We start from the raw sequence: 22,200 nt of genomic DNA, 5'->3' as shown, positions 1-22,200 counted from the left end.
CTGTCCTTATCTCAATCCACGAGCTTTTCATCTTATTTTCTCCCCCTGTCTTGCTGAGGAGGTGGAGTGAGAGAGCAGCTTGGTGGGCACCTGGCAGTCAGCCAAAGTTAACTGACCACAGAGAGCAATGAAGAAAATCCTATCACTACTATTTTATGAGGAACATATAATAGTAGCACCTTGAGAAAAAAATTACCTGTTAGGTAATCAAGGCATTCCAACAATTTCTTCTCCCTGGTAAAATCAAGTGCGAAAGTATCGAAAGTATCATTGAGATTAATTTCAGGAATCAGAACCTGGGAGGATGCAGTTGCCATGGAAACCCTATAATGAAAAGAAAAAGTCTTTTAGCACCCAAGACACAATAACTTTCACATCAAGGCAGGACCTGATCATTATGATTGTTATCACTTCGCAAAAAGGTTGACAAAAACTTTTACATGTATTTTATTTATATGGTTTAAGTTAGGAGCTTCTCCTGCCACTTTTATTTTGGCGAGCAAAGTCTCCAGTAAAAATCTCTTATTACTTAGCTTTTGCCTAACATGCAGTGCCAGATCAGGTTTTAACAAAATATTGGTTAAACAACAATATACTTTGAATTGTTCTTTCTAGTCACCCACTGAACCAAAGTAGCAATACCACATTTATCTGTGTTTTAAGCAATCCTGACAGACGCTGCATCCCTCCCTACCCTTGTTTTCCCAAGCAGTTTCTTGCTCCAGGCATTCCTTGGCACTACGGTCCCAAGGGCTCGGTGCAGATCCCCACACCTCCTCAGCTGTTCAGCACAGCACACTGCTGTTAACTTCAAAAAGCACAGGGGGGAGATAAAACAAATAGATGTCAACACAGTTTGTTTTGAAAGGCTTTTCCCTGCAAAGTATGTGTGCATACTTACACTTCCTCCAACACTGAAAAATTTCCATGCCTACTTCATTTCAGGAGCTACATCCACTTTTTGTCTGTCTAGCTGTACTAATATAGAGAGATGAGCTTTCACAAGAAAACTGCCATCAGGATGTATCTTTCAGATCCTTCAGCCTGATATCTCAAAATATATGTTATTGGAGAGCTGGATACCAGATATGTTTACAGAAAGTTTGGTCCGTTTAAGCAAAGAGGTTATTAAATCTCATTTGTTAATTGTTTGAGTTTGGAGGTAAACACACAACCATGCACACAAGGTATGTCAGTTATCTGTCATTCATGACACGTCAGATCAAAATATTTTGATTGCTTCAATTAACAGTTTCCCAAATTAGAGTTTTTCTCTGTAGGCATGACTCAAATGGCTCCAGGCCAAATGCTTACTAAAAACTATGTTCTCATATATTTCTTGTGTAGTATTTTAGGAAAATGCCATTAGGAAAGTCAAAAACTGAGCTGCGCATCTCACTGTCTTCAGCATATTTTTCAAAAGCTGAGCTGAGGAGGTTTCCTAGTCAATAAATCATGTTATACAGTTCTCAGCACTGTTTCTCTTAATTGAAGTGCCTTTTCCCCATGTACTTAGAGGGAAAAATTCCCTGAGCTCTTTCACTTCTTTTTTTTCTTTCCCACCCCCCAGTAGTTCATCTGCAGTTACACTATGGTGTTTTATATCTAGTAGGAAAAAAAGACATGCATTTCTTGTAGGGCCTGCGCTAGGGCAAACATCTCTACAAAATTAACAATCGCTTTGCTAAGAAACCAGCAAGCAGGTATCTAAGATGAAGAGCTTCTCTGAATACCTCCATAAAGCACATACTTATTGTGAAGATGACCATATCACCAGGCCCTTCTGGACTTTGTCTGGGGCTATGCAAAGGATGTACTGTGAGTATGTGTGTTAAAGTCAGTTTTCAGTGAGCTCAACAGTTCACAGTTTCAAACACCATGTCACCATATTAGGTTCAGAGACTGAATTTTCTCCTGCACTTCTGCCTGCTCTATCTGACACTGTACTTGGTTGGAAAGGGTTTTTCTAGGATAAATGCATTTCACCCACTGTAAATAATGCATGACCTAAATCATTGTAGTGTGTGTAACGTCTTTGCTATACATAGTTACCTGCTGTGCTTACAACAGAGAATATTATACTGCAATTACTTTGAAATATGAAGAAATGCAATGAGCATAATTTCTCTGGAGAGAAAACAGGAGACTGTTTTAGCTGCTGGAGCTCAGGGCCCTGGTGAGACTGTTACATGAGCAGTCTAGAAGCAAACAAAATATTGCTCACCACATGAGAACTGAGAGTTACTTGTGGGGAATAATTTATTAATCAGATTTAGTCTCTTTTTCCACTTGCAATTTGTCTGCAAGCACTTGGTGTTTTTTTTCCCCTCAGTTTTATTCACTGCTTGAAATGATTCTCTGATTTTCAGGGCATTCACAGCCATCTCATTACAGACAGCAATCTGTGATAGCCAAGAATTAGATTTGATTGGGCACATATGTCAGCTGGTCTCATTTCTGCTCTCCAAGTGCCTCTCCTGTGACTGTATTCATGATGCAACTGTTCATGTTTATAAGGTGAAAATGGAGATTCTCTGAATATTCTCTGGTAGTCAGTTAAAAAGTTTTGTCTCCACAGGTTTCTGCCCTACTGCTTGTTCCACCGAATACTGAAAAAAGGCCAGACCCTCGCCTTCAGCTTTTTGCTCATGATGCTCATGTGGTAGTTTTACTATCAGCTTCAGCTGGGAAGAAGAAGTGCCACAATGTAGCGTGGTGACAGAATACAAACTAGGGTCTGAGTCTGACAGATCAAATGGATCAAATGTAATCCATTGCCTTGCCTTTCTCAACAGATTTTCAATTCTCTGAACCTGTAACGAGCAACCCAGTGTTGCCGGCTTATTTATAAATTGATTAAACAGCTTTGGTGAAGCCTGATATTCATAGAATCTGCATACAGGACTCCAGAGTAACTGATAGACTTAAAAAAAAAAAAACAAAAACCAGCAGGGAATTTCATGCTTTGGATTAGGTGAAAATCGGCTGGACAATGTGAAGATATAATGTGAACCCAGAGATAAAAAAATACCTCAATAAAGGAGCATACTTTTTAATAGTTTTCTTCATTGTCCAGATACATTCTCCTTTTTTTTTGTTTCTCTGACTGATGATAATTCCAACAGAACATTTTTTCATCAGAAAATACTGCTGAAATTCAGTGGGAATGTTTCAGCATTCACAGTGTTGCACTGAAAACCAGACCAAATTTTCTGACAGCACAGTTTCCTAGAAAGACTTGCTCCCTTGTCTTTGGGTCCTTGATATATCTAGCATGCTGCAATGGAGCTAGGATCCTAGAAGTAGTAGAAATTCCCTGCACCCAGGGACACAACACAGCAGCTGCCATAATTTCCAGACACCCAAGCTGTTGAATCTCCAACTCTTCGAGTGGGCTACCTCAGAGATGCATGTTGCAGGTTCCCAAAGTTACACATTTTGTTACCTGGCCGCTTGCTATTTTGTGAAGAATATGAATCCATTAAGATCATTCCGAATTTCTTCTAAGGAGTGTAGTCGCTGCCTGATTTCTTTCTCAATCTCAGAATTTTTCATGAAGTAGGAAGTTCAGTTTCCAGAAACCTGTTTTTTTAGTGTGTTTAGCACCAGATATCTGCTTGGCATCTGTGCTACCTCCTTCATTTGTGCATGCTATTACTGTTCTAACTCTTATTTCGCATCCTTTTTCGACTGCTCCTCTTTTCAAAGGGACGTTTTGGTTTAGCATTACAGTAAGGTCCTTCCCACTCTGGTACAGCACAAGGTAGTGTTTTGGGGGAATGTGTCAATTCACCCCGCTCTCTTTGACCACATTTGTGGTGGGACAAGACAATATGGCAACTGTGACAACCCATCTGCCTTAAACTGAGGTTTTTCTGTTTATCGAGAGGAACATCTTCTTTACCTTTCAGTGATATTTTTAGCAGTTTGCAGGAAGCGAGCGTGATCGTTCTCCTTCAGCGACTGTTCAGCCTGAGAGATGAGGGATGTCGAGCGCTCAATGCACTGTTTGCAGTTCGCAATCTGCTGAGCCAGTTTTCTCAACCTCACCACCTTGAGTGGAAACATAAGAAAGCAGTCACATCTCTAGGGTCACAAATCATGATTGCATTTGCACTTCCGAGGCAAAGCCGGAATGCAAAGCGGGAGTTAAGATGAATGGCTTCGCTGACAAGAGCTTCTTTCACACTAGCTTGATGGTGAGCCCCATCTAGCCACGTAACATTTGTAGTAAGGGGACAGGCACAGCCTTTCTGCCTCAATATTTTCCACATGGAAAACAACAGGGGAGAGCCAAAACAAGCACAGCTGGCCTATTTTCCAACAGAAGAAACGTCATTTCCTGGTACTTTCTGCTTACATGATAACTAAGGGCTATTTAGATAACCGTTTCCCTGAAGTGATGAGATCTGTGTTAAAGGCATTTTATAGATTAACTACTTTTTTCCTACTACTGAGGTGAGTTTCATAAAAAATAATCTGAAAATAAAACTTGACAGAAAAAGACTGTTCAATTCTACTAGCAATACACGCCTGCCCTTTTCATTATGTGCTTTTAGTCAAACAGGGTGTTTTCTTGTTGGGTATTTTTAACCGGACAAAAGCACAGTAGTGCCGGAGAGCTGATTATTATTACTGCAAACATATGTGCTGGAGATAAACACAGTAGATGTGACTGTAATCGTTAGCTGAAAGGTTAGGGAGGGGCACAGTCAATCCTCCATTTAAAGACAATGTTGGCTAACAAAACTTCTAGTTCCTGAAAGGTCTGGGAGTCCTTCCCACTGTTATCACATCAGGATCACAGTTTGAACAGGAGTAAGAAATAGGAAGGAAATGAAATAACTCTGGACTTTAGAAAAGCTTTAAGACCCAGTTACATGCAAAATGAGGAAACTAACAACCAAGTGGATTGGCAGAAATATCCAAATTTATAATAAAGATAACGGTCCCGATCTCAGCAATTAGGGCACAAGCTATGAAGCTGCTGAGTTGAATTTCAGATATAATTGCATCCCAAGCAGAGATAAGGGTATCTTAGTGCACCTACCCGACAACAGAAGCCAGTAGGAAAATAAATCTTTTGGAAAACTTTCAAAAAGAAAATACTGGCCAAATGATTAGTGTGGTATTTCTTCTAAAGATAGAAACAACAAAGGGAGAAAAATGCTGGGAAAGCATAAAGGTTTTGATAATGCTAATGATCTGATCAGCTTCTAGGATGAACTAATGCCATAATGTTTTCTCTAACTGTGCATTTGTAGAGATTACAATTTGGTCTACACCAGTCTAACCAGGGAAAGGTTCACTGCAGTATTAAGTAGCTCATCTCTTTATTTACTTATTAATTAACAAAACAAACAATGAACTGAAATAAATGTTACCTTGTGAGTTTTTAGCAATCAGAAGGCATGTCATGATTTGTGACGTCTACATATGAAGTAGGGTTTTTTTGCTTGATTCTTTTTTATATCTTCTTCAAGAAGGCAACTGATGATAAACTTTAAAAGGAAGAGTCTCGTCTCACCCGCTTCCCCCCCCCCCCCCCCCCCCCATGGCAGGAATGATGTTTGCACTAAAATTATCTTATTTATTTGATATTTAAGTGTTTTCTTCCTGCTACATGCTCTGTGGGATTTTATAGGTTTCAGGTGATAGGTGAGATTAAGGACAGAGCTGTACCACGTTGTCAGACTCGTGTGTCTGAATCTGCAGCCTTGCAGTCACAGCTAGAACTTTATACCTGAGTGTTTCCAGCTCTGTAGCCATAACTATAGTCCTACAGACAAATTTGCCACGCCCTACCTTCCAGAAAGACTTAGCCACAAGCCCTCTTAAAAGAAGGTACATTGGGCAGAATTTCCTGTGGCTTTTCACACGGGTCTCTTAAACCCCTGAAATCTTTCAACATATACAACATTTGGGGCAAAGCATTCCAGATCTTTACTGGACCTCCACTGGTGTCACTTTTGGATGAACAAAGTAGAACAAAGAATGGGGATAGGTTCTGATATCAGCTATATTCAAATAAATTTGGAGTCAATTGTATTATAAATCTTCCATGCTCTAATGGACATTAGAATACATCTTTGCAAGCAATAGATTTTTTAAAAGCAACTCATGTACATAGCACAAATCCAAATGAATGGGAAGTTTTCTACTTCATTGGAAGCACAGCTGTCTTACTACACAGAGAAAGAGAGTTGAAACAATAATGCAGAAGGCCATCTTTTCCATTTTGAAGGGAATTATATTTTGTTAACAGCATGAGGAAATTCAAGTTCTGTCACACAATGTACGGGACCTGTGGTTTGAAACATGTTTAAGTCAGCCCTTGCCTACAGGCTTTTTATTTCAAGTTAATTGGAATATCTTGACAGCCGCATGACCCATTTAACCTGCTCTTGACTTTATTCCTTTCCTGAGCTTTTCCCACACAAGAAGAGTTTATATTTGACTTAGTTAGTTTAGCAGTTAAAGAGTAAACACCATGTACCTAGAAAATAAGAACATTAATTCAACTCTAATATGTTTCTGAGTTAACAGGTAGCTAGCAAAATGCATTGAAACTTGAATATCAGAGATTTTTCCTGCTCAGTATGTTTGTTGCTAATAATCATTGTACCTCAGTAATTAGAAATGCACACTTCATTTAATTTCCTGCATGTTTTTGAATATTGTTTTTTGTAAATAAGTTAGACTTCCTATTCTCAAGAATGACAATGATTGAAACAAATTCTTTATGTGATAGTATTTTAATAAGTAATTAAAATATCTAGACTAAAATATTCATGTAGATAATTGTCAGCCACGATACCAAATGTTCTGACACTTTGTAAAAGTGAAAACTTCAGGGGAAACATTGTCAGACATATAACAGAGTAAAGGAATCATTAATTAGTCATCATTTTGTTATCATTTACTGATGGTGACATCATTTCTGTGTTTATCCTTAAAAATCATAATCACATGTGGTAAGAGAAATGCCAAATAAACTGCTGAGGTCTAACACACTAATCTTGATATAATTCATTCCTCTTTACACGAAAGTAGCAGTAGCCCAGGACTATGTAAGGACTTTTACAAACTTGTATTAATAGTACCTGAGGTCAAAAAGCCATAAGCATGAGGAAGCAGTGTTGACCTGCTTCTGATCTAAAGAAGAAAAGCTTTTACCTTTCCTTCCTTGATTTTGGTTCCAATTATTTGTCGTCTTTGCTGGATTATTTCAATGAGCTGGTCACATTCTTCCATCAGCTTGGTTTCTTGGCGGGATGCGTTTACCTACAAAGCAAACCATTATGATTAGCAAAACCTCTTTGGACATTTTCCTTTTCCTTTTTCTAATTTAAAAATTGTAATTTCTAAAATGTTGGTTTTGGTATTTTTTCTCCTTTCTGTGTATAATCTATGTGTTATTTTGTTTTTCCTGTCCTGGATTTTGTGAAATACTGAAATGACTCTGAATGTCTTGTTTGTAGGAGGTAGGACTTGCAAATAGATATTCATCAGGTACTTCTAACTCAAGTGAGAAAAGCCTGGTCCTGTGAGTACTGAGCAATGTCAGTTATAGCGGACATCAGTGAGAAGTGAAGGGTCTTCAGGAGGTGCTTAACACATCAGAATTTCAAGCTGTATATAGGACTGCAGTGAATACTAATGCACGTAAGAGCACAAGTACTGGATCAGACAGTCCATCTCTCACTGCTGCTAGTGCCAGCATCTGCTAGTAAAGCATCCTAGGAAGAAGTCCCACCATGTATGATGATTCCCATGAATATTTTCTCATCCTCCAACCATTTGCAGCTCAGAGTCTTCTTCAACCAGACACAATTTCTACATCATTACTCATCCTCAGAAGAGTTATCTTCTGTGGATTTATTTAGTCTCTCCTTCAACCCCTGCAAACTGTAAGTATCCCCACCATCCTACAGCAACGAGCACCACAGCTTAACTCACAGTTAAGTGAACAACTGCCTCCTTTAGAGGGATTTGAACCTGTCTCCTTCCAGCTGTATTTAATGATCCCAAGTTCTTTTACTGGAAAGGACAGCGAACTACTGATACCTATCCACAATCTATGTGCTGCTTGTGCTTTTATAGAGCACTGTTTTGTCCTCTAGCTGGACTTCTTTTCTACATTGAAGAGTCCTAAGTGATTAATTTTTTCCTCGTATAGGGATTCAGTTTTTCCTTGTATGAAAGCTGTACCATACCTTCAATCATCCTTGTTTTTTTTCTCTGAAACTTGGCCAGGTCTATCATCTCCTTTTTGATATGGGGAACAGAACTGTACTATGTACTTAAGGTGCAAACAAACTATGGAGTCATACAGTGGCACGATATGTTCTCTACCTCATCTTGATTACTTTCATAATGATTCCTAATGTTTGATTTGCTGAATTTAACACTTGAAAATATTTATTATTTTCAGTGTCCATATAGTGGTTCTTGAAAGATTCATACAACCAAAGATCCAAGCGACATTACCAAGTCATGTGTATTGACTGTCTTTATTATTAACGCTTTGCCTCAGCAATGAATAAGACAGAAAATAATAGCTGTGCTTATGTAGTTTTCTACAGTATAAATATATGAGCCAGTGAAACCGTTCTTAATGCAAAAAACCTCACAAAGAATATTAGCTTTCTATGGAAAATGTTGACTTTTGTCAAAAAATAAGAAAACTTAAACCAGGAAAGTTTTGGTTCTCAGCTGAAAATGTTTTGTTTCTGGAGAAGACTGATTTTTTCAGTGAAAAGTCAACATTCTGTACGACAAGAAAAATGTACTTCCCCACTAGCAGTAGTATGTATAGCTTACATGTATGCATAAAGAGTCAGAGAAAAAGGCAAAAAGTTCTAATCGTATTAAAATAAAGAAAAATTTAAAGGAGTGATTTCAGAGCTGTGTTTCCACACACACTTTGCTAAGAGCATAAAGCAACCTCTAGCCCTGGGCAATTGCTCCTAGAACCATGTCACTTCTTCCATTGGGCTAGTAAGAGTTAGTGGTGAACAACAACAGGGAACAGTTCCAGGTGACAAGTAACTATATTTCTCCCCTTGGTTATTTTTCAGTACGATGAGCCTCTTGATCTGCCTCAGCCTTCTTTTTTTTCTTCCAACAATGTGTTTTAACATGCATTTACCTGTAAGCACATTATGGAGCTCATTAAGATTAAGCAAATGCTTATATATCTAAATTTGGACCAGCGCCATTTTTACAAATAACCTTCTTACATGAAATACATTGTGTCCTCCAGGCAAAGAGGGGACTTGTTTAAGGTTTTGGATTAGCCTTCTCAAACCTTCATAAAATTAAAGTTTGATTGCATATTTTACAGGCTTAATTATTAATTAAGATATCAGGATTATAAAGAGAAAATGTATTTGTTTCTGGAAGGGGTCAGACAGTACTGAAAGTGTTGGGGAGATCTGCACGCAGTAGGTGAAGATGTCGAAAGTACTTCCACCATGCAGTTTTAGGTGCCTATTTATCTCCTTATGTTAGCTGTTTGCTCTGCCTGGCTTCCCACCATGGTCCATGAGGAGAGACAGACCACAGAGCAGCTCACCCAAAGCCTCTGGCAGTGCCAGTGTCTCTCCACTGACTGCTCAGGGAGCCTAGAAGAACCAGTCAATCAACACTGTCCCTCCTATTCCCCCTTTTCTCATCATCCCACTGCCCTGGCTGCATCACACCCTCCTGTCATGCACCGTACTTTGGTGAAGTACATGAAACTCTGCAGAGCTGTTTTCAACGAGCCGTCCAGTGCACCAGTTTCCCCAACCCTGACCCCAGTTTCACTGGTGGACTGAAATTCCACCAAAGAGCGGGGAATCCCAAATGGTCTCAGTTAGGGGCAACGATCACATCCACTGCACGTGGGCACAACTCCTTCTGTGTCGATACTGAGGTCTGCTCATGCCAGAGCCAACTTTGGCACTTGATTACGGCAACACTTCACAGGATTTTTGAGTAGCTTCCACTCAAAGTGTTACTTCTATCACCACTTATGTCATGATTTCATTTTGTCGAGCAGATCTAATTAATCTTTGGGGTTACTGTCATGAAACACAGAGTTACGGGAAGGTTAAGTCAACATTGTTTCATTTAATGCTTTTGTTGGTTTGAATAATAAAGTGTTAATAAATCTTAACTTAAAAAACTCTAAACTAAGAAAACCAAAATGCTTGGAAAAAACCTTTCTATTTCTTACACACTGACTGAAGACTTCTCTTTTTCTTTGAAATCTGAAAAGCAAACTCTTTTATAAACTTCATTTGAAGACATTTCCAACTTTATAGCTTGCACAAGCTTATTAAAAGTGAAAAGAATATTCCAAAATTATTTGATACGTCTGAGCTTTGTATGAAAAAAATCCCATTTAATCTCGGGGCTTTTCTCAAGCTGAAATACTCCTTAATCAAATTTTCAGCCTACAAGGCCTCTGATTCAGTAATAACTTTATAATTGAGCACATGCCTAACTTTAAGTGCACCATATTAGCTGTGGCCCTAAAGGGACTATTTGTGAGATTAGCATTGAATATTATTTACTTGTATGTTTCTGAGGAGTCATATGTCAGACCAAAGAGCCACAGGCATGGAGCAGGGCTCTGCTGTACAGGTGCTACAGAAATACCAGAATAAGGCTCTGCCTTCTGCTTGAGTCTTTTGATGAACAGCAACCTTGACAATAACTTCCAGCTGGGACTGGCCAAGGAATGCGAGTACTGTCTGGTGAAAATATTTGAGGTTTTACATTCTACATTTTTCCACATTAAAAACAAGCCCTCTTTCCAAGGAGTTCATTAAAAGAGACTGAGAGCTGCACTGGAAAAGTCTGGAGACTGTGTCGCTCACTTTGGTTGTGGGAGGCTCTGAATCATGCAGACAGCAGACTTAAATCTGGGCTTCCTCCATCCCAGATGAATGTTGGCTCCTTAATCTGAGATATCTATTGCCTGAGAGTTTATGCTGGACTTGGGGACACCTCTCTGTAGAAAATTTCACTGACATCAATACACTTAGTTTTGGCATCAACAAATTCCTTAAAAATCCGTGTCCAGAACGACTTTGAACCTAAATCTTTGTGTTTTGTTGGTATTGATTTTATAAACTTCTCTTCCATGCCACAAAACTGTTTTAAAACGGACCAAAACATTATTACAATTTAGCAAAAATTATAACATTTTCTACTACAAACAAGCGAGCAAGGACTGATTCTAGTCCTGCTGCTTTTGTGGGGAATTTATTTCTATTTCTGTAATATCTGAAGACCTCAGACAGTTTACTAAAAAAACAAATATTTTAGGGTTCTTTCCAGGTTTTCCAGATAGATGGATAGGGACTGCTGGCCTTTGCCTCAGGGAGTGGGTGTAGAAAAAAAAAGAAAAATGGGGGTTCCTCAGATGTCTGACAGGGAGCTGGAAACAGCAAGCCCTCCCGACCCGAAGAGGAGAGCAGGCCAGCTGTTCCCAACTCCACAAGCTGAGAACTGCTTTGGAAAGTGTTCTGCTCTCTGCAGAGGCTTCCTTGGCTTTCATCTTCAGAGACCCGAGTTAAATTGCAGCTTAGGTCATAAGAAAATGAATGTGGTGGTTTCAAAGTCCCCAGCAGATGTTTGGGAAATCACACAACTACAACGTGGCTAGAGGTTCACGGTTACAGGGGAGCTTCTCTGGTTAATTCAAAGGCAAACAGAGTGTCAGAGGGCTAGATTCATACCCACGAAAACTTCCCCAACTAATATACTGGAATCAAAGGATTTTTTAGGGTCTCAGCAGAATTTTCCTTGCAGGAGCAAAACTTTCCCTCTGGGATTCCTTATGGGTGAGGCAATTTTGTCCACAAGTGGAAATGCACGTGTCTTTTCAGCAAATAATCTCTAAATGACAAACAAAATAAGACACCCTAAGTTAGAGGTGGTCTGCTTTTTTAAGACTACACTGTCTGGGATAAATTCATCAAAACCAGAGTAATTTTTATTCTCTAGTCCTCCACTACTTATGCAAAATGAAAGGCAGCAGGTTGTGGAAAGAGTCTGATCTTTGAAAAATGAGGTATGAACTTGAGTTTCAGCTTTACTATTTAAAAATGGTCTCAATGCCTCAAAAAATAATTTCTTTGCAGTTGTGGCCATACAGGTAAAGAAGAGGTATCAGCTTTTCTTTATGGGTTTGAGTTGATGGTTATAGAATTACTATATACTCAAAAATACACAAAAATATCAGAAAAGCAAATTGCAATGATTCCACTTAACAACTGTAACATCATCATCCACTTAACAACATCATTGCCACATATTTCAGTCTAGATTTTGAGCCTGAATTCCTCTTTACACTAAACCCAGAAACTGAGGGAAAAAAAAAATCTAAAATGATGACATATAATGGCTGGTACCTGTTTAGGAAGACTGTCTTCATTGTCCTGTAGATGTGGAACACACTTTCTGGGATTAGACTCTTTAGATAAATTAAAGGATTATACTCATCTAAAGAGAGAGGCCTATTTATTTTTTAATTACTCCGTGTTGTAAAGTGAATAACTTTTCTTCATAGACTCACAATACATTGAAGTAATATTTTAACATCATCCATGTTTCATTTATTTATTCAATGGCAATACAAAGGATAATGATTAATGGGCATTTATGAAAACATTTCTTCCCTTTCTTTTTCTGGATGGCTAGACTGAATGAGAGCCATGGATTTAAACTTCTTTCATTTCATATCCCTGTTTGATATTACGGGTTATTCAATTTAGTCTTCTGTAGAGCACAAGCAACTCTTGGAATAAAGCTTTTTAAGAATCTATCTACTCTAAGCATAAAACTGATTTTATCTATTATGACAAACTGTGCCTTTGGAAATATGTGATATTAATCAGCTTCCCATCTGAATGGATCATCTACAACTCCTTTATTCTGAACTGGCACAAGAGAAAAGAATGGTCATCTCCCATTTCAAGTGTGCCAGAGGCTTTGTTTTTGTTTGCATTCCACTTCTATCTCTAACCAGGAGACCTGTGTTTAGAGGCAGTCTCAGAGCAGGTTAAACAAAGGTCAGTGCAAAAATACAGCAACTTACTCTGGCTACCTAGGAATTTTGTGAATGAAGAATCGATTAGGCCAGGATAGCTAAATCGCTTTGGGTCAGGCTGATAAGACTATCTGGCCCAGTCTTGACTAAAAGTAAACCTTTTTAGAAGTTTGAAATACTCATGTTACTTATTAAAATATTATTTTAAAGTTTTTTTCCCTACTGTGTTTTGAAGCACATTGTTGAGAAACTAACCAGCAAGAAACCTAGCAGTCCTCTAGTGACATTTACAATCTAATCACAAAACCAAATCAAACCAGAAGTTTCATGGAAAACAAACAAATTGTTTTTCTAAGATTTCCGTTAAAAACATAAAAAAAATCTTAAACTCACATGATCTGGAAAGTTCTCGTAAAGAGCTACTCCAGATACACTTATGCTGACAGCTGTAAAGCCCATCGACTAGGCTTGCCTCAATGAACCAAGTATTGTTTTTCTAAAACACAAATGCAGCATCATGTTGAAACTATAGCTGCATTTCTCAGGATAGGAAAGCACCCTGGAGAAAAGACATTTATTGAGAGACAAACCACAGTTTCACAACTGGGTTAAACTGCTCTGGGAACATACTGCCAAAAAGAAAAAAAGTATTCCCATTTTCCTTCCATCCGCAGAAGCCAGTGCGGCCACCTGGGGAAATGGCTGGGCTGAGTTCACCTGGTGAATGTGGATGTTGCACAAACACATAGGAATCAGGTAAAGAAACACGATGGGGAGGGCAGAAGCAGAGGTGGGGAGACTTTTGGCAGCAATGAGGCTTAAGATCAGATTAAGCTGTTTGTGAAACTAAGCCCTAAGAGGCATGTGGTTTTTTAAGATGCAGTAAAAGGGTCATATTAATAATTTATTTTCAGTCATTATTTCTGTCCTTTATGTTAGTCCTTTCTTTGAACCTAAATAATGAAAATATTTTTTGAATTGAATGATATTTACTTATTTATTGTTTTTATTTTGTTTTTCCTGCTGACATTAAGCCTTTGTTTCAAGTTGAGCAAAATACTCCATGTGTTTCATTTAGGGTAGAAAAACAAAAACAATTAAATAATCACTGAAGTTCAAAGGACTGCCCATTCTTTGATGAAGATGAAGCAAGTGCCCTTGTAACCAACAGTTCAGTACTTAAAACTCATCCAGGATCCAGGGTCTTTAGCCTAGTGCTTAACACACTCACTAGAGGACCAATGTCTCTGGTCTCCTTGCTGCTCTAATTACTGTTCAGCTACTTATGTTAGGCAGAAAAAGGAGAAACTCAGGAGTATTTTGTTCCCATAAAGGTACATGTCTCAAAGACAGAAGGTTCCAAAAAGTAACGACATTTTGACTGACAAGTTATATTCTCCGACGGCAGGCACAAAGTATTACCTGCTGCATTAGTTAACCAGTGATTAACAGTGAACTAAACCCCATTTTTCAGTCTAAGGTCAAATTTTTGCAGGAATATCAGTCTAACAAGACTGTGAACGCATACACGTGTATGGATGTGAGACAGAGGAAGAGGTGGAGCCAATGGGAACTGGCCGCCTGAACAGGCGATGGCAAGCACTGCTGTTAGTTTACGCACAATCCGTGTGACCGCTATCATAATTATGACTCCAATTTCCAGAAGTTACAAAACAGTTGTAGGTGCATTAACCTATACCAGCACGTGCCTAATCTGTACACAGAATGTATGCGTAAGTGCTGCAGTTCTATACGTATATACGACCAATTATACATTTAATATAGGACCAATATTTTATATAGGACCAATTATACATTTGTGAAAACAAATAATTTCTTAGGCAAATAATATTTGACTCCTAGGCTAGGGCTTACTGGGCATGCAACTTAGGACATCCTTGAATGAATATTCTGCATTGCCGTATGCCATGAGCATGTTTTGTTAGTTTTTATTTCTGAAGTTTCTCTTTTCTCTAATGCTATGTAAAATTAAGACTCTGACTAAAGCTTACCTGAGATTTTCACTGAATGAAATCAATTTATATGAGAGTGGAATTAAATGTAGAACTAAAGTAATTAGAAATCAAAAGTAGATCATGCCATAACTTTAATCTGAACAATGTTAATAGAGAAAGTACTCTTGTACCCTCTCTCATCAGAAACTGTATTAGGAAACTAATGCTGTAAACTTCCTTATACACATCATGAAGTTTGCTAATTAGTCTTTTATTGAGAGTAATAACTGTATTTCCTTCAAGTCATGTTTTCCTGTCTATTTCACAAATCAAAAAATGTCAGTTACTTCTAGCACTTAAATATAGCAAATAAATTTAGCTGCTGAACAAGTATCTTAGCAAAAACAGAAGATACTGGAGCAGAGGAAAAAGCAGCTTTCAGTGGAGCCACTTTTCAAGTTATCTGCCCATGGTGATGGTAAACACTTACTTAACCCATTGCCCCCTTCCTACTATCTAAAAAACCTCGTCAAAGTGGATTCCTAATTCCAAACTGCTAGTGGTCAGCTTTGTGTGACTACAAAGGCCATTTGCTGCAGTTCAGACACCAGGATTTACATACAAGCCTTCCACCTAAATTTTCCTAACAAGAACTTGTCGGTTTACTTGGGCTTTGGTTGAAATGGTCTCAAATCTCAAGAAGGAGCGAGTACCATGAAACTGTTTTTTATTGTCACAGACAAAGCCTCTTTATTGTTAGAGTGTCCTCAGGGAATCACTCTGGCAGCCAAGTTTTGATTTTGCTTTCCCTCAAGTAACAGAAATGCTACATGTATCTTATATAAAAATTGATGGAGACATTTTGTCGCAAAATTTGAAGACACTCTCTTGTAGCTGAAGTCTTACCAGAGATTTGAATTTTCATTATTTATAATTTTCCCATTTGGCTCACTTCTTTTTGATCAGGCACACAAAAAAAGGCAACAGCAGGATTTTCCAGGTGCTGCCATCTTCTCTTCATCACTTTTGCACTACTGTTGTTACACTGATTTAAAATGTGTCTGATATGTGTGAGTGTTCAGTATCTGTGCTGGTGAAATAAAGGGTCTTTCAATATACTACTTTTTTTTCAGGTGATTATGTAACATGGCTATAAAAAACACCCTTTGACACACACAAAACCAATTTTTGACTGGGAACTTTATGCTGAGATTTAGCCTACAGCAGATCTTCAGAAGTGAGCTAGAAACTGAGCATTTCCATTACAAACAGAAAGCAAAGGATGCAGCAGTTTGAGGGTTACACAGTTAGAGGAACATGCCTTCTCTTCTTTATACAACCAAAATGATTTTGCAGCAGTGTCCAGAATTTGCTTCCTATGATGTTTGGTGAATTGAAAGCAAAACAAACAAACAGAAAGACTGAGATACAGATGTTATAAAACTGTCTACAAGCAAGACTTATTTTCTTTCCCCTCCCCCCTAGATAATTGCTCCAATTTTTCCTCCAGCTGAGTTCAGATTATGTTTCTGCATAACAGATGGGAGAAGCTTCATGGTATTGACTATATAACAGACGTTTAATCATATATTTCCTAGAAGAGATGAGAAAAAAGTCCAGAAACAACACTCAAATTGCTTAGGAAAAAGTAACTGGCAAAAGAGGCTCATGCTCAAATTTGTGCCTTATGCCAACTAACGTCATGATCTAATAGTCGTCTGCAGAAACCTCACACATTCATAGAAGCAACGTGCCTTGGAAACTATGACAAAGAAGCAAATCTGCTGTGACATAGCACTTTGTCAGCCAGAGAAACCTGTGACACTAAAACCAAGGGGAGAACCTAAGTGCTCAAAGCATTAAATCCTTCCCTGATTCAACTGAGAAGTGGCTAAATCCGGAGCTGCGTACAGCTGGAAAAGCCACAGGCCAGCAGAGCAGGATGCGGCCCCCATCGCCCTGCACATGGCAGGGGTGCAGGGGAGGGTGGCAGTGCTGCAGCGTGCAGGGGGGCAGGTAGGGGAGATGTGCCAAAGGCCACCCTGGGGCACCGCCATGCTGATGCCCCTCCAGCACACGGTGGGAGGCAGGGAGACATGGAGGTGGGCTGGTATGGCCACGGGAATACTATCACCCAGGCATTAACCTATATCACTATATCGTAGGTCTGTCAATCCCAATTTTACAACAGTGTTTTTGGAAGATTTGCCCAAGGCTCCTACAGAAATTTTCAGATATTCACGCAAGCAATTTGCGTAGCACATTTGTTATGAGCGAATTACTGCAGCCTTGTTTCACCCAGTGGGACTGGATCCAGTTAGAGCCTCTTCTCCCTCAGCTGAGGTAGAGGGCTTGTACCTAGACTGTTAATTTATGCCAAAGCATAAATATTTACACTACTTCCTTTTCCCTCAAACATCTTCCCCTTGTAATAGCTCCAGAACTAAGTAGCTGCTTTCCTGACACACATGGATGTTTTTATGGACTTTTAAGAGCCACATGCTGATTTAGCCACATTCTAGAGGGCTCTCTCATTGGGTGAATGTCCACAGAATTTAAAAATAAAATTCTCCAGGATTGTTTTTAATGCTTTTAAAACAGTTTTCTACAGATACTGAGATGTGTGAGTGCTGTGAACTACGACTACAAATAAACATACTTCAGATTAGTAGCCATTTCTAGTCCATTTTCTCAGTTTGTGGAGAAAACTATATTTTATCCTATGAATCAGTTTATCGTTTGATGCAGCCAAGCCTCCTGTCCCTGGGGAGGCAGCCACAGCCACCTTCCCTAAAGAGAGTGAGGAGCAGAGCTGAATCACCGGGGCCAATCCAGCAAGCTGCCCCGAGCGAAGGTGTGCTCTGCAGAAAGCAGCCTGGCCAAAGGCGTGAAGTTGTAGACCTGCCATCATCTCCAAGGAAGGAAAACAAAACCTTCCTGATTAACAGCCTTTGGATTTTCTGCAAAACCAAGAAACGACAGACTGGATTACGGAGGAAGGGAGAGTGGAAAGATGGAAAAATGAATGTAAAACAGAAAACATGTTAGGGATGTGTCTGAAAGATGAGTAAAACCAGTGTGTCAGGATGCTCCTCGTGAAACAGAAAGAATTGGGACAGAAAGAGCGTTACAGTCTCAAACGCTCACTTTTCAGGCTGTGGCTTCCATTCAGAAAATGAGATTTTAAAAATTAAGCATTACCATAAAATAAGTATTAGCACAGACTGTACTTACATATTAGGCATGAAATCATTCATTAAGATACTATAAAATGCTTAATAATATCTCTGCTGTACTTAAAGCAGTAAAGAATACACGTTTGGCTTGATTTATTGGCAAAAGTTTTCCCACTGATATGCCCAGAACCACCCGCAGGAATGCAAGACTGGAAGTGGACTTCTTGAGTCTCCCAAGATCAGGTCCCCCACCAGGATAAATCTTGTCATAAATTGATAAACTCCATCTAAAAATAGGCAAGATTTATGCCTCCGTTGCTGTGATGAAAGGCAGCCCCAGATCCGCCCTCCTCGGTGGCTTGAAGGCGTCTAGCTTCCAGATAACAAACATCCCCAATCAGCCCTTGCCTGCTCACGCGAGCAAAAAGTGAAAACAACTCTTTTCAGAAGGGAATAAACATTAGTTTTAACACACAGAGAGATTGGGATTTGGCCTTTGCTATGGATAAAGTTTCAGTTGCCTGATGCGAAGGATGTATGGGTGGATAATTAATCTGCAGTGAAGCTGGTTGCTGGGAAGCCATTAACAGCTCACTTGGCTGATGAGAAACAGTGGCTCTGCGACAACATTTGGTTTGGCTGGCGAGGATTCATTTATTCAAAAGACACAGAGCCTGTTTGCTGTTCAGTTTTGGAAACATCAGCTTCTGCTCCATATCAAAAGCCAAAAAAGACATTCATTTTTCCTGTAATTTTTTGGTTTCTGACAGACAAAGGCATTAAAAAATGTTAGTGTTTATTTCTACAAATAAATGATAATTAGCATAACTTTTTTTAAAGTTTATATACTCCTCAATAAAAACTTGGTAACTTTAACACAAGGAATAATAATTTCCTTTCCTTCCTTGTTTTTCAAAGTTCAAATTATGTGTGAAATATAAGCTTTTCTTTTTTTTTCCAACTGGTTTTAAACCTTCCAAAATCTAAATCAACATTAAAATAACATTATTAAAATGATTTAAAATTAGGTAAGGAAAATCTAGGTATGTAACAGCAGTTTTTACAGTGTACCACCTATATTTTTACATGCTTACAAATTGTATACAATATATTCTACATCATCATCTGTAATATATTGTATCAAAAAATGAAAAAGAAAAAATTTCCTATAAAATTAACTGCTTGTTCGGTTTCAACCTTTGAGTTCATATGGCAACACTGATACAGCCATTGGAAACTTCAGCTTTTCTTTTCCTAATATTTTGTAATTTTAAATTCGTAACATTAATGTTACAACCAATATACTGTTTGCTTCATTTGGGTTTCTGGCTTGGGGTGAATTTCTGTCACGAAGAAGCACAAAGAAAGAGAGCATACTGACTTTTTAAAAATCTATCTAAGCCTCAGCTTCTCTAACACTGGAAATAGTCACATCATATCTGAAGTTTTCACAGCGTTCTGAGAAAAAGAGATAGCTTTAAAGTTTACTTCCACATCCCCACTTGCCCGATTTCCAGCGTGGCCTAGGTCCAGGGTTTTGACTGAAGCTCATTTCTTAATATTTAGCTAATTTAAATGCTAATTAGACTAATTTGATGAATAAAACGTGGTAGGAATTCATTAACAACTTTGCTGCTATTGCTTTATGTCTACAGAGAAATTTTCTAAAACAGGGCTCCAGGGACAGTAGCGCATCTGTTACCAGTTGAACAAGTTGGATTTTTTGTAATACTAAACCTTAGAGTTGGTAATATATTGCAGAATTGCAGAGGAGATGGAGGAACGATCTTAAATTTTCCAGATCTAGCCCATCTTGGACACAGGCCACTAATGAAGAAGAGGCCTTATGCTGTCCTGGGCCCATCTGCTTCATGGGTTTTGCTCTGAGTTTTATATACAGTGGAAGAAAACGTGCTTTGTCTCTGTCTCTCGTTACCTACTACAGTCTTTCCAGCTGATACTACAGTTGTTCTGCCTGACGTTATTACTGTCTATATAAAGAACTCAAACCGTTCACCTCAAGTCTGATACTGTGGATAGACTTTCATGGTTTTGTTGAGCCCCATGAAGTCAGTGAGGCTCCACAGAGGTGGAGCAGATAGAAAAATGGATGAGATGATCTCTTTGGAAGAACAGTCTTGGGGTTCTTTGTTTTGTTTTGGAGATTGGGGTTTTTTTGTTTGGTTTTTTTGGATGTTTTTTTTTCTTTCTTTCTTTTTCTGCAGCATGTGCCATTGCCACAGTCCAGATGCCAAATAAGCAGATGCCAAATTTTCAGGATGTGCCTTTGAATCTATTCAAAAGCAAAAGCTGCTCTTGGGCTTAATTAGGTCACTGAATTTTAGTCTCAAAAAGACAGAAAAGAAGCAGCCCTATGGAGAACTTCCATGGGACTTTATAAGGAAGAAAAAGAGGCTTCTCTAAAAACCAAGTGCCTTTCTGCAGAGCTGGCAGGTGGCCGTGTTACAGCAGTTAATGTCACAGCTAACTTTCTCTTAAATTATATCCATGTTTCAGAAGCTCTGGGTTAAGGCTACCGTCCTCTCTCAAATTCCCCAGGGCTATTCCCCAGGTAACACTGGTGAAGAAACCCGGCTTCCTTTCACATATATGGACAACCATACTCAAAGTAGAATACCTTTTCTACACACCATTATTACTTAATGCTGCCTGTCTGCTAGGAACATACAGTGCCCCCTTCTCTGAATAAACAAGGCTGCTGCAGGAATTGCAATGCAGTCAGAAGTGAAATGGTCCTATGCAGAAGCCTGTCAACAGACAGCATTGCAATGCAAAAAAAACCCCAACCATTTTTCACAGGGAAAGTAAGTTTTCCCTGCTAATCTGACTAGTAATTAGCTGTTTAACTGAAAATACCTCTTCTCTGTGATTGACGTCTAAAGCTTGTTCCATCCTAAATCAGCAGTTATTTATGTTGTGCCAGCTCCTCTGATTCCTACCCCATTAACATTCCCATGCCATCTTAGATTTAGTTTAGAACTTATGAAAACTGATTGCACTGCAAATGATGAACTTGGTGTATCTCAGTGAATCCCGTATATCTGTCAACAAGCACATGCACGTCACAATGTTGAGCCTTTCCTAGTCTTCCAGTGTTTCTCAGCCACAATTTACCTGGAGGAGGGGTAAAAATCTTTTGTATCTGGTGTGTCACCTGGGACTCATGGCTGAGACTGACAACGAGGAAAGTACTGGTGATAAAGTTTTGATGCCATGGGGAAGATTGTATAATAGTTACTGGCAGAAAGCATAAACTCATGTTGTCTTTTGCAAGTTTTTTATGATATGGAAGCTTTTTGTTCATAGTGGTTTTGGCTTTGTTGACTTGAATGTACTATAAGGAACTGAAAAGGTCTCACAGTGTGGCAAAAAGTAAAAGGAAAAGTTTTGCTAAAAAAAAGAGTCCATTTTGGACTCTGATCTCTTCCTGTGTCAGCTCCCATGGCTGAATTAGTCTGTGATTATTTTAATTTGCATGTAGAGCAGCAGCCCCCATGGGGCCATCTAAAACATCCCCCAGCTTTGGGGAAATATGGATTCAGGTACCTCCCTCCTAAAGACTTTCTGTGATAATCAAAGTGGAATATGTAACTGAGGCAACTCAATGGCCTGTAGGCTTCTTTCTTCTTCTGAAGACAGACATATTTCGTGTATGACTTTTGAGTCCACGTATTTAGATACTTAATTCTGAAGAAAAAAAAATAAGCAGTGGCTGATAGAAACCCAAATATCATTGTGGATCTGGGCGTTACTATTTCTTTGCCTTAATTTTCCACCTGTAGTTGTTACTCTACCTCACAAAGGACCCAAAAAGATAAACATGTTACAGATAGTGAGTGATGTGCGCAAGTACAGCAGTGATGGGGGCTATACAAACATATTATAGATAGGAAGGAATGGAAAGGATGTCATCTGTATTGAGAATACCATTTACCAGTGAAAAAGCTCCAAATCAGTTTACCACTATTTTAATTTAATTCTGCGCTTGTGTTTTTTTGTTTAA

General features: G+C 38.8%; 1 protein-coding gene across 2 annotated transcripts in view; it reads right to left on the bottom strand.

The window, feature by feature from the left end:
- The window catches only part of MID1 (midline 1), a 151,430-nt gene that overhangs the window by 24,687 nt on the left and 104,543 nt on the right, over positions 1-22,200 (bottom strand). For both annotated transcript variants that reach the window (XM_076357719.1, XM_076357710.1), the window contains exons 4-6: positions 7,177-7,284; positions 3,905-4,053; positions 197-324 (exon numbers count right to left, since the gene is read on the bottom strand). In XM_076357719.1, coding sequence (XP_076213834.1) covers positions 197-324; positions 3,905-4,053; positions 7,177-7,284 — 385 coding nt within the window. The remainder of the gene's footprint in view (positions 1-196; positions 325-3,904; positions 4,054-7,176; positions 7,285-22,200) is intronic.

The sequence above is a fragment of the Aptenodytes patagonicus genome, chromosome 1 (genome assembly GCF_965638725.1).
Source record: "Aptenodytes patagonicus chromosome 1, bAptPat1.pri.cur, whole genome shotgun sequence".
Taxonomy (NCBI): domain Eukaryota; kingdom Metazoa; phylum Chordata; class Aves; order Sphenisciformes; family Spheniscidae; genus Aptenodytes; species Aptenodytes patagonicus.
Note: the sequence above shows the minus strand (reverse complement) of the source record. Positions and strands in the feature narration are given on the sequence as shown.